The 16,926-nt window shown below is 42.2% G+C and overlaps 1 protein-coding gene across 5 annotated transcripts in view; it reads right to left on the bottom strand.

Annotated features, from left to right (window-relative positions):
• The window catches only part of KCNIP4 (potassium voltage-gated channel interacting protein 4), a gene marked incomplete at its 5' end in the record, with an annotated part of 248,945 nt that overhangs the window by 19,111 nt on the left and 212,908 nt on the right, over positions 1-16,926 (bottom strand). For 4 of the 5 annotated variants that reach the window (XM_083367713.1, XM_083367712.1, XM_083367711.1 and 1 more), the window contains one exon: positions 7,766-7,890. In XM_083367713.1, the coding sequence (XP_083223839.1) occupies positions 7,766-7,890 (125 nt within the window). Of the gene's footprint in view, positions 1-7,765; positions 7,891-14,541; positions 14,648-16,926 lie in introns of all 5 variants that reach the window. The other variant, XM_083367709.1, reaches the window with a different exon arrangement.

The raw sequence follows: 16,926 nt of genomic DNA on the forward strand, positions 1-16,926 counted from the left end.
CCGGGGACACTGCGACCGTCATAGATGTGAGTCAGTGGCCAAAGTTCTGAAATTTGATCACGTGACCCTGGGGAGGCTGCAACGGGCATAAGTGTGAAAAATGGCCATAAGTCCCTTTTTCCAGTGCCGTTGTAACTTTGAACGGCCACTAAATGTAACGGGTGCAAGTTGCAGACTACAACTGAGTGTAAATGGAAAGTCCCCTTTAGGTCTTCTTCTCTCCTGAGCCAATCATCTGACCGTGATATGGATACATATTTTGTCTCCTTCTCTTTTCCTCTTTAATTTTAATGAGCTTGGTGGGAACGTCTAGCATTTTATTTTCCCAGAGGTTTTCTGGATAAATGAGAAATCGGGTATGTCTAGTTTAATGAGGAGAAGGACAGGATAGCGGTGTGCCAGTATTTGAGGGGCTGCCCCCCAAAAGAGGGGGGTCAAGCTGTTCTCCAAAGCACCTGAAGGCAGGACAAGCAACAGAGAAAACGAATCAAGGAGAGAAGCAACCTGGAACTAAGGAGGAATTTCCTGACAGTTTAGGACAGGGGTCTTCAAACTTGGCCCTTTTATGAATTGTGGACTTCAACTCCCAGAATTCCTCAGCCAGCCTGCCTGGCTGAGGAATTCTGGGAGTTGAAGTCTACGAGTCATAAAAGGGCCAAGTTTGAAGACCCCTGGTTTAGGACAATCAACCAGTGGAACCGCCTGCCTCCAGAAGTTGTGAATGCTCCAACACTGGAAGTTTATAAGAAGAAACTGGACAGTCATTTGTCCGGAATGGTGTGGGGTTTCCTGATCAGGGGATTGGACTAGATGACCTCCAAGGTCTCTCTTATTCTGTTCCATTCTCTTTTGTATATCCATATGTGGGTAATCATTACTTTCTTTCATTGTTTCCTTTCAACATTTCTTAGTTTAGTTTCTGCTTCTTGTTTTAACTCAATCTGTTAATATCCCCCCTTTTAAAACCAAATGTAACACATCCTAGGTGGCTAAAAGGGAAAAAAAAATGTTTTCAGAATCTCCACCACAAATAAAACTCTCCGTGGCACCAAGAATAGACGGGCTGTCTCATTCTCAAAAACTCATCTGGGGCTCAAGAGTTCCCCGGAAGGCAGAATCAGGAAAGGCTTAAGAAGATCAAAGGGTTGGCACTACACAGGAGAATTTTTCTAGCCACCCGGGACTCCCAACACCGCAGAGTAGCTGTCAGAATCAGCTCAGGCCCCCTGAGGTTTAGTCCTGACAAAGTCGGGACACCCCAAATTGAGTTCAGCCTGCTGATCTTGTTTCAGATGCTGAGAAAAGCATCTTCACTCCATCTGCCTTTGATGGACAATCTTCAGGTAATCCTCGAGATACAACAGTTCATTCAGCGACCGTTCAGAGTTACAATGGTACTGAAAAAAGTGACTTATGACCGTGTTTCACACTTATGACCGTTGCAGCGGGAGGGGAGGGGAGGAAAGGAAATGGAAAGGAAGAAGAAAGGGAGGAGATGAAAGGAAAGGTCTTATTACTTTTAAACTTCACCTTGATCGTTTGCACTGGGACCTTTCCCAGGCTGACGAGAGAAGCAAAGCTACAGCCTCTCACTTCCTTCAGCTTTAAATATTTTCCAGCTCTCCGAGGATCAGATCTCTGCTGATCTGCAAAAATCTCCAGCAACTTCTCCTCTTGTTGAAAGATGGAAGGAAGGAGGTGACACCAATACTCATAAATGGCATTTTATTTATTTTTCAAGAAACCAGCAATTTGGCAGTGGACGTTTCCATGTTTGAAAGTGGTTTAAACAATGAAACAACTATTGGTCTATGACAATAAAGCAGAGGAAACATCTTAACAATTTTGTCCTTAAATTCTAGATTTATGGGAAATCTCTGTGGCATGGTACATAAAAGCAACAGCCAGGACTTTTGAAAGTATTTCCATAACTGAATATGGGAATGTTTGACTTCAGACAAATAGTTTTGATTGGAAAGGTCATTATTTCACTGAACATTTTGGAGGGCAAAACTCTTAATTACTTCTGGCTACGGGTGCAACTTTCCCCCCTTTTTGTTATAAGCATTTATTAAACATCCCACGTACTAATGTGCTTGTGACAATCCTTTGTGTGAAATTCACAGTACAACGTGGCTTTTTTGCAGCTCCATAATTGCACAGCAGAAAAAGAAACCACACTATTATCTTTAAAAAAGTGTGACTTGCTCACTTTTTCTGAGAATTGTGCTTACCAGCAAATCATAAATTAACACTACACCTCTTAGTTTAAATACATATACATATACATATACATATACATACATACATACATACATACATACATACATACATACATACATATATATATATATATATATATATATATATATATATATATATATATATATATATGGAGACCCCTGGCTTAAAATAATAAACAAAGTTCTTAAAAAGACTAAATGATCAATTAGTCTAATTGAAAGGCATCCGAATGACATACAGAGCTTTAAAAAATATCCAGAGGATGCAATATTAAGCACTTATACTAGGATGCATAAATACCGCGTGAATTTGCTCTTCATTTCTTTACTAACAAAACTGTTTTCTGCAGCTGCAAATGGCAACACAAACCGCAGTGACTATTTTCCTTTTTCAACTGATGAGAACGGATCAAACTACAAAGCTGGCTTGTTGACTATTTGCTCCAGGGACTCTTTCCCAGTTCCTTAATGTTGGAGACGATCCCCCAATCCATAACACTCCAGCTTTAATTAGGATTAACTAGGGGGTGACGGCTAATTACCCAAATCGAATTCTATTTACATTAGGAAGCCTAGATTTTTTTAAAAACAACAACACCCAAAATGTCCTCTTTTTGAGTGGCCTAAAGACGCTAATCAAAAATGATTTGTCTACTAGAGGTTTCAATCTGCCATATTTGAGACACCAGATTTTCACCTCATTTGCTAAAGCTGACATCCGTCCGACCGACCATCCATCCATCCATCCATCCATCCATCCATCCATCCATCTATCTATCTATCTATCTATCTATCTATCTATCTATCTATCTATCTATCTATCTATCTATCTATCTATAAATCCATCTATCTCTCAATCTATCCATCTCTATCCATCTATCCTATCCATCCATCCATCTATCTATCTATCTATCTATCTATCTATCTATCTATCTATCTATCTATAAATCCATCTATCTCTCAATCTATCCATCTCTATCCATCTATCCATCCATCCATCCACCTATCTATCTATCTATCTATCTATCTATCTATCTATCTATCTATCTATCTATCTATCTATTTATCTATCTATCTATCTATCTATCTACCGTATCTATCGCATGGCATACAATGTCAGGAAATGCCAGAATGTGGTCCTGACAGCCTAAATTACTTGTCCGTCATCCTGGGTGCTTGCCTGCCTATCCTTGGCGCTCCGCAGGGGGAGAGCTGGCTTACACCAGCTGAGTAGCAGGTGGCTGAGTTGCTGGCTCCTCTGGACTCCTCCGGCCAGTTGGAATGGGACCAACTCACCCAGGCCAAGCTTGGCCCAGTCCTGAGTACTGTATTCGACCTGGGCTTTGGGGGACATACAAAACCTTCCTTCCCTTTTCTTCCTCTTTAACTGCAAGAAACTTATCAATGAGCAGAAGACGGGAAGGGGGGGGGAATGGCCACACATCGAGCACCTGTTTGACAGCTTGCGCAATTTGCTGTGAAGTGCTCCTTAAATAAGGCGCGCCGCAGAGCCGTCGGCTTGAAAGGTTAATGACTACGGCAATCAAACTTTCCTTCTGTGGCCAGGAGGAGAGGAGGGGAACCAGCTACAAAACTGAGTTTTCCCACTGAGGATGAATCATCAGCCCAGCTCGGGAAGCCGGGAAGCCAAAAAACGGCTGAGGGCCCTGCTCAATCTATTTCCCAATTACAATATAAAAACAATTTTCTTTTTACTCAACACAAAATGCTTTCTCCAGCGACTCAGATTTGGTATCACTCAGCTGTAAGAAATCTTCCAGTAGCTATTTATTCCTCTGATAATTTGCCCTTGTGTAACAGTTTAATAAGGGACATGGTGGCTCAGTGGGTTAGGACGCTGAGCTTGTCGATCAGAAGGTCGGCACTTTGGCGGGTCGAATCCCGAGTGCCGCGTAGCAGAGTGAGCGCCTGTTACTCGTCCCAGCTTCTGCCAACCTAGCAGTTCGAAAGCACGTAAAAATGCAAGTAGAAAAATAGGGACCACTCCGGTGGGAAGTAACAGCGTTCCGTGCACCTTTGGCGTCTAGTCATGCCAGCCACATGACCACGGAGATGTCCTCGGAGAAGCGCTGGCTCTTCGGCTTTGAAACGGAGATGAGCACCGGCCCCTAGAGTCGGAAACGACTAGCACATGTGTGCGGGGGAACCTTTGCCTTTATCTTAACAATTTAATGCTACTTATCCCTGTCTTACAAATGATATCTTACAGCCCCGTTTATTGCTCTGATCTAGTGATGCTACTATTGATCACTACTTAGCATGCACACCTATCCACGCACAGTCCTTGATTAACTTGTGCTGGTCGTTAAGGGGTTCATCACACCATCAACCTGATTTTCTTTGTAGCAGTTGGTAGGTGAAACAGATCAACTCAGTTCTTAATGTGCTTGTTAAGTGAATCCATATGATTCTTAAGCAAGATCTGTGGTCGTTAAGTAATGGGTGTTTTTTTGATCAAAACTGGAAGTAAATGCTGGTTTCCAGTAAAAATCATTGTACAATGTGGTTGTGTGAATGAAGGACACTGCAAACAGCTGTAAATGAAGACTGGTCGCTGAGCACCTAACTGTGATTATGTGACTGCAAGGGGACAGTGTCCATCAGAATGCTGTGTTATAAGCACCTTTTTTTTATTTAAGCAACCGGCCATAAGTCAAGGACTTGGAGGCATCTAGACAGGTTCTCCTACAAAACACTCCAGAGGATCAGTCCCACCCATCAACAATGCTACCCTCCAGTCCTCGGTTAATAACAGTAATCGTCAGGGGTGTGTGGTTATAAAGCATAAAGTCATACGACTGCACCACTTCACAGCAGCAACCCTGGTGTAGCAGGAAAGCCGTGAGGCTGAGGGTGGTGGGTGCCGGGCAGGGAAGAATCTCCATCGGTAATTGCATCCCTTTCCTGCAGGCTTCCCCAATGACTTTGCTTGTGGGAAGCTAGGAGGGAAGTTTGCAAGTGGAATCGCCTGACTGTGTGGTAAGTTCCTGTCGTACATGTGAGCTGGTTCCAGCACCCATATGTGATCATGAGATCACATGACAGTGAGGGTGCTGAGATAGCCAGAAAGTTGAGTTCTGGTCGTAAATACCATGATACCGTTGTAACTTTGAACTGAACAACCAATCATTTACCAAGGACCACCTCCACCGTATCTCTATTATATCTGCAACACGAGGGGAATACAATCTTGTGTACTTTGTGTCAACTTTGGGAAGCCCTGCTCAGCATTTCCATTACCTAATCCAGCTACTGAAGTTGCTTGGAAGAGGCAACTGGAGCAAGTCAGAAAAAAAGGCATACAACTGTTTCATTCTGAGGAAGAGGCAAAGTCTGCTGCTTGACAAAGGAAATTTTGAAGAGACATTTAGCTTGAGTCTTCATAAAGCAAAGCTTTCCTTCAGTGATCTCCATGGCCATCAAAATCCTTTTTTAAAAAAAATGCATTTCCCATGAAATTTGTTTGGTGACATTGCAATTGGTGAAACAACCCTGGGATCTTGGCCTCTGATTTCATTCTTGCTCTTCAACTAGAACTTCATTCACAATTACAAATCCTATTATCAACAGATTCCTTTCAATATAATAATATATAAAGTGCTTCCAGCAATTGATCAACTAAAAGGCTGATGGATCTGCTAATTGCATCTTCCCACCTTAACCATTGTACTATTATGTCTGAATTACAATAATTCCATGTAGTTTTGAAGTGATGGTTTCAATGTAACACAATTGCAACCAGCACTTGAAGAACAGTAATATTTGTCACAACACCACTGCCATATCCCAGAGATTGTCATTCCCAGAAATGTAACAAAATGCTCCTTTTCCGCCTAGCAACTGTCAAGTGAAGGTAAGCAAATTAATAGCTTCACTGGTTCAGCTCAACAAAAAGCTTTGGATCCATTGCTGGAAAAGGGGAATTGCTCACTGTCAAATACTGCTAGAACTTTTCTTAATGTTTCCAACCATTTGTTATATGAAGAACCACACCGAAAGAAGAGATATATTCCCACAGGGCCCAAATAGATGTTTATGGGGTGTTTGCAACCATTAGGCATGGCTGGTACTCTCCAAATAGTATTTGAAGATATGCTGTCATCGAGACCCAGAGGTCTTGACTATTCCCAATCTCCTTCCAATTAGCTTTTTTGGCTTGCTGTTGCCACCCCCACCCCACCCCCCACCCCGTTTTGAGAGAGGAACAAAAGCTTTCTTCTGCTTAACATCGAAAGATAAAGCAAAGTGAAGACAGATGGAGGTAGGAGATAAGGATCAGGAGAATGAAAGTCGGCCTACTGGCGCATCTATTCCCAATTCAAAAGGCTGAAGAATGGCTACCTTGAGTCTCCTGCAGCAGAGTGGCTACAGCAGAGTGGCCAAAAGACCTAACCTTACATGCCGGAAGGCCTGAGATGACAAAGGAATGGAGGACCTGAGGGCAGGAGGAGACAGAGTTGTTGATTTATCCATGAGTCAAAAAAACAAAGCATCATATTTGTGGTCTTCATTGCTACTTCTTATCTGGCCTCTGTCACCTCTGCTTTACATCATAACCAATCACCTGGCCCTCTCTTCTCCCAGATAATGGGGAGAAAAGCCTTACTGGATTTTGAACACCTTGAAACTGTTCTTGAAGGGGTCAGAAATGTGGGAAAACGCTACTCTTCTACCAACACCATAAAGAGAATTGCTGCAAAGTAAAACGACGTAGCAGTGAGCATCACCGCAGAGGTTTCATCGTCCTGACACGAGCCCCAAGTGGGAAGGTCTTCCAAGACCTTGAATGACCTAGAAGCTCAGTCATAATCCAAACTTTGAAAAATTCAAAGAAGGAGAAAAGGTATTTCCTCCTAATTTGAGAAGATGGGCTTCCTTACTACTTGGGACCAAGGTAACTTTTTATTTTCAGTGGTAAAGTATTTAAAGTGATGTTCCAAAATTAAAAGCTAAGCATTCTTAGAATTTTGTTGCATGAAAATAAAGCTTCAGGAAAAAAAAGCAACCGATCTGCACTCGTGTGTTGGCCAATGAATCCCCATTGGTTAGTAAGTCTGGATCAGGAAGTTTTTCATTTCTATAGACTTTCTCTCTGACATACCATCTAGCTTTCCTTCTGTCTCCCTGGTCTTTTTGAAATCCCTCATCCTAACCTGAGGATGAGGATCATGTCTTCCATGAAACCGACGTCTAGCTCGCTTGGGTGTGGGTGTGCACTTCTATCGGTTTTTCTTCTGTCCTTCCTCCCACAAACTTTTTGCAAAACTCTTGCAGATTCAGCAACAGTATTCGAAGAAGCACTTTGTCCCCCACAAAGATCACAACTTTGGGTCACCTTAGCCAACCATTCCCAGGAAACAAATCGTTACCATCACGTTCCCGAATGCACTGTACTGTTCATGAGAAATAGGCATCACCTTAAAATTATGCAAATTCTTTCAGTAGTTTCCCAATTCTTATGAATCAGCTACTTTGGGGCCACATCCAGAAGAGACACTTACATTTTTGAACCCCCGATATAGAATCTGAAGTTCCTTCTTGGTGAACTTGCTCTGGGCTTCCAGCAGCTCCAGGGCTTCCGGCCGATGCCGCACAGTGGCCATTTCAATTTCATCTTCTACGCTGTCTGTGAAAGCAAAGGAAAAAGGGAAGATGGTCAAGAAGGAATCCGGTTATGGCAAAAATAGATCTCCAGTCATGGCCACCGAAGCTGGCAAAGAAAGGAGTTTTGTTAGGTTGGATACATCAGGTTCATCAGCTTAAAGCAGCAGCTGACAATAATTACAGCTCTTTGCTGTAACTGGCCGTTCATTAATAACTTATAAAATGTCATCATAGGACTGGACATTTAGGTTTCTCAATATTGCATTCATGGCTTTTGTAATTGAGTCCATCCATCTTACTATTGGCCTTCCTTCCTTCCTTCCTTGGAGCCCAAATGCCTATTCAGCAACTGCTCTTCAAAACATGGCGTGGATAACCTATTAACTACTAACTTGCTTTAGTTGCGCAGATAAGCATGCTAGACCCTCAAAGCCTGGTCTACTGTTCTTCTATTCTGATTGACATACTGTGCATGTCCAAAGTCTCAGATAACATCTATCATTTTAATAGGAAGGGAAATAACCTGGACAGGTTGAAACAGCTGAAAAACTACTCAAACTCCTAGGCCTAGAAGACTGTCTTTATTTGGGAAAAATATCGAGAGAGACAGAGATCTGAAAATACTTGTTCCTACACAGTTTTCTTCTACTCCATGTGATCTCCCTTGACATTTGCTAGGCTGCAATTAAACACCGATGCTTAAAAAAAGTGCAGAAACCACCTTCACAGTCTCAGTTGCTATTAAAATAAAAGTTACCACTTCTTAGGTTTGCAAGGAATCTTGTTGAAAATAAACGAACACGGCCTGCTGATATTTCACAATGTACGTGCGAAGACCAGGAAGAAAATTAAAAATAAATCGGTTTGGGGTTTTTTTTCCCCTCTGGGGATTCCGCCCAGGATATTTAAAATGAATATATTGTTGATTGAAATAGGAAAGCTAAACAATGGAATGATTTTAACAACCCAGTACAGAAACAATGGCAAAGTCCTGCTCACTACGGAAGTCAGCGAGACGGAAGCTAAGGGGTGGAGAGAGCGGTCGATTGACCGTAAGCAGAATAAACGCATCCGCGTGCCTTTGCAAAACGCAGGAGTGAGTCCACAGCCTCACAACTGCTTTGTGGACTTTCCAAGTGCACCTCAGATGGCTTTGGAAGCACAGGCCACACGGTCGCTCGGTGGGGTGCCAAAGCACAGCATCTGTACATATATGTCTTTGGTTTTAACTTTTGTATTTTTGGTTTTTAATTCCCTGTAAACCGCCCTGAGTCCTCCGGGAAAGGGCGGTATATAAATGTAATAAAATCAAATAAATAAATAAATAAATACTGCATGTTCTGGAGGACCAGGCTGCCTTAATGAAATGAGGTGGGGGCCCTTTGCTCCCCTCAGCCCACTTCCTGAAGCCCGCCCTCTTGCCCACTTCACACAGCCCTAATATCGCGTACCTAAATATTAATCGTTCTGTACTGCGCACTGCATACTAACTAATCCAATTTCCCAAAATCAAGCCCTTTTAGAATCTGCCCAATTTAAATACCTGTAATTTGCATTTGAGAATTAAATCTTTTTTCCCCCTTTTTTTTTAAGTAAGAAGTGGCAAGCGCCCCTGCTCAATATTCAACAGACTTAACAGACTCCAATTTTCAAGTCATGATAAACAGCCTGCAAGCAGTTGCTAAAACCTGTCATGCAAACTTTATCCCAGTTTGGGGGGGGGCAGTACGCGGGGGGGGGGGAAGAGGAGTTTACGCTCCACTAATTTATAGCTTAAAATTTGTTCCTGACAGTACAATTTAAATGAAAGGGCTTCCAACTGCATTTCATTAAAAGATTATTTGATCACTGTGGATTCTGTTCCTTATTTAATTCTGTACAGAGCACATTTTATTCTTCTGTGATCCAAGAAAAACTGTCTGTGAGATACATTATTCCTGTGCCACATTAAAGTATTATCTTCATAATCTCTCTGTTGTTTTTAAAACCTTGCTTCCCGGTATTACAAGATTAAAGAAAGTAGGGTAATTTATTTCACCCTTTTTTTTACATAATGAATGAAATCAATTTAATTACAGCAAACGACCATCAACGTAAAAAATAAAAAAGCAAACACAACGAAGACAGTCCAACAGTATAAAGGCTGACATTAAAAATTTTAAAACCAGAGAAAAAGAAAATAAAATGCAATGCAACAGAATAAAACATAAAATAAAATAGAAATAAAAGTCAGATAGAAACATGGCAAAATAAAAGAGAAAATAAAGACATCAGAATGTCCTCAGTCCAAGATTTTATGGACAATTAACCAGTGGAACAGCTTGCCACCAGAATTTGTGGGTGCTGCCTCAATGGAGGTTTTTAAGAAGAGACTGGAGAGCCACTTGTCTGAAATGACCTAGGGTCTCCTGTTTGAGCTGGGGGTTGGACTAGAAGACCTCCAAGGTCCCTTCCAGCTCTATTCTGATTGATTGATTGATTGATTGATTGATTGATTGAACTTGTTGTGGATAAAAACAATGCAACCCTGCTGGTGGCGTTAGGCTTCTGCTCTGTCAGTAGGAGACGGACTCAGGGACTGAGGTTTTGTTAAAGGGGATACCTGGGCAGGTAAAATGGCATAGAAAGGCCAGTAGAAGAATTGATGCAAAATAGTTTCGGGTTTGATCGGATCACAGGGAGAAAAAGCTCCCACTGAATGGGGTTGTATATCCTATGTAGGAAAAAGATGATAAAAAAGCAGGCTGAGACTCTGGAAAGAGGGCAGAGAGGATCAGGGGCCTGGAGGCTAAAACGCGCCAAGAACGGTTGCTGGAATCGGGTGCTTCTCTCCTAGTGAAGGGAAGGATTGGGGAGGGGACACGATAGCAGGCTTCCGATATTTGAGGGGCTACCACAAAGATGAAGGGGTCAACCTATTTTTTTTCAGGAAGTCCTCAACCTATGATCAACATGGAGCCCAAAATTTGTGTTGCCAAGTGAGAAATTTCTTAAGTGAGTTTTTAACGACTTCTCTCAGCACATCTGATAATAAGTGAGTAATTCGGCCATTAAGTGAATCCCATGGACGTTGCTTGTCAGAAAGTCTCAAAAGGGGATCACGTGACCCCGGGACACCGTCATAAACGTGAGTCAGTTGCCAAGCATCTGAATGTGAATGACGTGACCATGGGGAGGCCGAAACAGTCACAACTGTGAAAAACGGTCGTAAGTCCCTTTTTTCAGCGCTTTGAACAGTCACTAAACTTCCTGTACTTTAAGCTAAGTTTTTTCTCCCTGCAGGACGGTGTACATGTACCATACACGTGTGTGCTTGTCCGTGCTTACATGAAACCCCTCCCTCCCCATTCCAAGTAACAGAGAAGCTTAGCCTTTTTTGTGGTTCTTTTTGTGAAGCAGGGTGTGTACACCGGGGGTGGGGAAGGAAGGAAGAAAAATCAGCCCTTCAGAAAGAGTGAAGAAAGCAATTACTTTTTTCAGGACTATTTAAGAGAGCTTTGCATTTGGGGAAGAGCACACATAACTGAAACCCACCCACAGACGCTTCCTTTAACTTTCTGAATTGGAATCTTCAATATTTTTACCAAAAAAAAAACAACCCCTACACTCCACCATAGCATAATTGTACACATTAGAAAAATTATACTAATTTACATCCAACGTTATTATACTGATTTCAGGAGTGTGATATTATCTTGTCAAGAATGTAAGAATTTAAAAGTTTGGATGAAAGAGTTGGGAGCGGTTTGTTAGAAGACTTGCCGATGGGCCCGTAGGAGGGACGGAAAAAAGGGGACCCACAGAAAACACCCAAGTGGGTGGCAGTTTTCAAAACAGAAGAGATGTCTCACTGAAGAAGACGGGATGATATTTGAATAAGGAGTCCCTCTTGTTATCCAGTCCAACCCATGATTAGCAGGACTCTGTACCCCTTTCAGAAGCAGAGAGAGGCTTCTGAAGCCCATCTGCCATCTGCCTGCAACTCTTGAAAGTAAGCGTCTTTTTCCTTAGGATTATCTAAAGCAGGGATCTCCAATCTGTGGGCAACTTGAAGACTTGTGGACTTCAACTCCCAGAATTCCCCAGCCGGCATTAATTCCCAGTCCCAGAATTCCCCAGTCCACAAGCCTTAAAGTTGCTTCCCTGGTCTAAAGGGAAGCTGCATGATCCAGAGAAAAGACATAGCTGCTTTAAAGAGCTGCACACAAATGCTAGTTTATTATTCCTTTGCCTTTTATTCTTCCAATTTAAAGAGCTGGTCCCTTAATTCATAGAAGAAGGAAAGGGATATTGGAACCAAACAAGTGACACGCCTGGCTTGTAAGTCCACTGCAATTCTGGCCTGATTCCATCTGTGATTCATTAACTCACGCTTACTGATCCGAAGCCAAAATCAGGTACAGTTCTGCGCTCGGAGATATTTCTAGGGAGAATGACAAAGAATTTTTGGAAGTAGCCCCCAATTTTTTTTAAAAAAAGTGGCAGAAAAAACAATCTAACGGGCCCAAACACTTCCAAGAGAGATGTAGACGGTCTCCTCTTTTAAAGAGGGGGAGGGGAAATTTCGGGGGGAGGAATGGCGTATCCCAAAAAGGCCACGGCGAGTTGACCAACTGGAACTTTGAAAATCATCCTTCTGTGCCCAACATTTGTTCTTCTGATTTTCGGCCAGAAGCAATTGCACCGTCCAAGTGATGGACAATATTTGTGATTTTGTGTGCCTGTAAGATACTAAAGATGATTCATACTGGAGGGGAAGTGAGCATACCTGGATAATTTTGTGCCCTGCATTGGTAAAGAGGTGCCAATTTTCCTCCTTGGAATCCCTTTTCATCCCACACCTGCTCCACAGCCAGATTCCAGCTCTTCTGCAGCACAGCAGTGGGGCAAAATAAGGTTTCGCCTGAGAATAATTCCTCCGCTTCAAGCAAAGCTGCCAAGAGGCCCATCCGTTGAGCAGCAGGCAGAGCCAGACATTTAAAGTCAGGGTAAATAAACATTCCGGGGAGTCCCAATCTATGTCAAATGTTGCCTTGTCCTGCTCGCTCCTATTTAACGGCTTAAAAATAGTGCTGTTTTTCTTTCCACCCATTTTTACTTGTGTGGGATAATATTCACTCTCCGTTAAAATGATCGCTTGATAATCTCAGGAGCATTTAAGCCTCCCAACGATTTGGTGAGACATTCATTGGGGAGACAGTGATTTTTCTCTTCTAAAAGAGAAACTTACTTGCTAAGTTCCTCCCTTCGATTGTTTATTTTTAAAATATATTTTATTTCATTCCACCCTGTTTAACTTCCTCCCCCTCCCCCTCCCCACAAACCCTACTCCCTCCTAATAGTGATGCTGTTACCTAGCTGGGTAATGGAACGTCTGCAAGAAAACAACCCAGCTCAGACAGCACAAAAGGCCCTGCAATTTTCCTCCTCCTCTTCCTCCCTCCCCTTTCAAGCTAATTTGGCACAGCAAGCAATATACAACAGCATATTCTTGAACCACTAGCCTGTTGCTAAGTCAGAAGACTCCCGTGAATGAAACCCCAAGCATATTTCAAAAATTACATGTTCTATAGTTATTGATTGTGGGGCTCCATGCCTGGCAAAAGGAAAAGCTGATTTTCTCTTTTGTTGTGTGCTTCAATTCTGAACAGCCAGTCATGTTGTTCTACTGAACGGCTACAGAATTATGTTCAAGAATGGGGAAGAAGTCAACCCCAATGGTTAAGACTGTACCAAGCATTGACCACACGAGTGGATATCTCCATTTTTCAAACTCCCTTGGATGCTGTACATGGTTATCCAACATTCAGTAACCCCAGGGGATTATTTTCCAATACGGCACTGTCAGACCTGCCCCAATTGGATCCCTTAGGAAACGAAGACCCTCGACTCCATCTTGGCCAAAAGGATGTTGGTTGCAGTAAGGTCAGGCTATCTCTGGGTTTCCCTCACGCCAACGATACAGAAAGATTTCCCCTCATCCCAGCCTCTCCCCCCCACCACTCTATGACCAGCCCATCTTCAGCCAATCGGAATTTCCCAAAGAGTTTTGAGTATGCTGAGATCTTTTGGGGTAATCCACACTCTTTCTCAGGATAGGCTGGTACAAACGAGCTTCCCTGCTCTTTATCACCTGTCACCAAGGAGCCTTGGTGGAGCAGTGGGCTGATGCCTCCTTAAGTAACACCAGCTGCCTGCAATTAGTGCAGGTTCGAGTCCCACCAGGCTCAAGGTTGACTCAGCCTTCCATCCTTCCCAGGTAGGTAAAATGAGGACCCAGATTGTTGGGGGCAATTAAGCTGACTTTGTAATAATGCCGCTTGGGGGTGTGTGTGTGAAAGCCCTAATAAGCAGGCATATACATAGAATGAAGGCTACTGCTAAGCTTGTAAGCCGCCCTGAGTCTTCGGAGAAGGGCGGGATATAAATGGAATTAAAATAAAATAAAAAAAAATTCCCCGCTCCCTATTTCCCATCATGTACACACACATCTTTACTGACCATCTATCTTCCCCACTCCCCACCTCCTTGCCTTCCATGGCGGGATGCCCGTGAGGCGCCAAGCCGAATCAGGCAGAGCAGACGGGTACATAGATCCCACGAAACATGCAATTTTAACACCAAAAAGCTTTTCAATGGGAAAAGAAAGAGAAGGGAGGAAAAAAATAGCAACTTGCTTTGGATAGCAGAAGAGGACGAGTTGGAAGACGAACAGCGCAAGAGCTTCAAAAGCCGCTCTTTAATGCTGTGTTTCGAGCTGCCCGGGCCGTAGAGGAAACCTAGAAGATACATTATCAAGACCAGGTTTACATTAGAAGGACACATTTGCAGGTTGGACAGTAGATATTTGCACCGGGAAGTAGGGAGCCCCAAGTTGCAACCAAGGAAAACATTTCCAAATAAGTAAGAAATAATGAAAAGGGCCAAAGTCCCTCGTTTCCCAGACACAAAGGAAGTGACAACACAATTAAATTAAAAATTAATTAAAAATAAATAAAAATAATAATTTTTAGAAATGGGATAAGATGTTATGTGACCAAGAAGTAACTGGCCCAAGCATTAAGAACAGATAGTCCTCGACTTATAACCATTTGTTTAGTGACTGAAGTTCCAACGGCACTGAAAAAAGTGACTTAGGACCATGTTTCACACTTACGACCCTTTTGGTCACATGATCAAAATTGGGGCACTTGGCAACTGGCATGTACTTACGGCGGTTGCATTGTGCCGGGGTCGTGGGTCGTCATTTGTAACTTTCCCAGCGAGCTAAGTCAACAGGGGAAGCCATATTTGCTTAATGATTTACTTAAGAACTGCCGTGATTCTCTTAACAACCATGGCAGGGAAAAAAGGTAAAACTGGATGCAATTTAACTCTGTTGCTTAACAACAGAACCTTTGGCCTCAATTGCAGTCATAAGTCGAGAACTGCCTGCGGGAACAGAAATTCATCTCCCCACCCCTCTAGAGAACAGCATCAAACAATGTGCATTTTATTTACTCAGAAACCATCGTAACTGGCTGGTACAGTTTTGCTTTGCGGTTTTCCTTGTGATGCAGCAATTCCCTGCTTTTTTTTTTGGGGGGGGAATTCTTAATCTATGAGATGTATGTATAGTTTTTTCCCCCTCAGCAAACCACATTCAGCCTTCATGTTGCTTCTTTGCGCATTAGGAAACTCAAATGAAAGGAACTGAATGCAAACAAGGTGGGAAAGGATATTAATCTGATGGACTGGTGGGAATTCAGAGGAAACTTTGAGTGTTAAAAATTGCCCGGGATTTCTAGAGAACTAACGCAACAAACAAAATTATCACAGGTTCCATGTTTTATCATTCCTTGCTAGCAGCCTCAGTTTCTTGTCACCTACAGCATGAAGACTATGAAAAGAGAAACAGCTAAGTTTGATTTGCGTTTCATTTTTTCAGGTCTGGGGTATCCACAAAATGTGAGGGAAAAGTCAAGATGGCAGCCAAAAGGATCAAATATTGAGTTGTTGTTTTTTAACCAAACCCTGCAGACACCCTTTGAAATCTACAGAAATGGACTTTTATGCCACAGTAAATATATATTTTAAGGTGCTCTTAATTTTACTAAGATAATCAACTATATCAGCAGCTGGATATTGTGATCCAGATGACCTTGTACCTCCTATATGTATCTCAGTGGCTTTTCAGGTGTGCCCCAAAACAGAGTTGACCATTCTTTGCTAGACTGGCCCTAGATCTGATCTTTAACGGCTGTTTTTGGAACCACAATTCTAGCCTCCAGAAAAGTCTCCAGGTGAAGGTTTAGTCAAACATACCCTTCCATATAATCAATGTTTTATCTGAGAAGATTCCTCCAAGACAAGCCGAGGTTCAGCTCGGTTCAGCCAAGATCTCCAGCAAGTTTCAAAAGCACTTTTGAAAAATGTGTGTTTCTGAAGTGCTTCAGGATCTCACTACCCCACCTTCTTCTGCACCATATATTGGTTGGAAAAGATAATGTACGGAGCAGATGTTCTGTTCTTGTATAATAAATGAGGCAAGAAAAGGACAGGATAGAAAGCAGACAAAAATATCTTTTGGACTTTGCCAGCTTCCAAACCGATTTCACTTCTTATTGAACAAAAGGTTGTCCTTCAGATTTATTTAATTTTCCAAAACGTCCTTTATTGTCCTTTATTTTGGTCATTTTCCCTTTTATAATACAAATAGTACCACTTAATCTATAGTCTTTCCCAGGGGTCATGTTAAAACAAACTTATTGTTTGATTTTAGATATATTTATTAGAATATGTGTTTTGGGATCTGCAGTTTTCCTTGGTGAAGAAAAGCAATAAAAATAAGATATAACTTTTCTTTATCCTTATGAACCTCTTCCGATCTGCACCTTTTTCAGGATTGTCCTTTAAGTTTTCCCAAGAAAATATGGCCGTCATATTCTTGGGTGAAGAAAAAGAGTCACACAGTGTAAGATTTATTTGTCTTGTGGGAAGTCAGCCCCCCCCCCCGCTCCCCAAGAGAAAGAAATATTTTTGGAAATATTTAAAAGGCAGAATATATTTCCCAAAAGGA

Source organism: Vipera ursinii, assembly GCF_947247035.1.
Source record: "Vipera ursinii genome assembly, chromosome: 7".
Taxonomy (NCBI): domain Eukaryota; kingdom Metazoa; phylum Chordata; class Lepidosauria; order Squamata; family Viperidae; genus Vipera; species Vipera ursinii.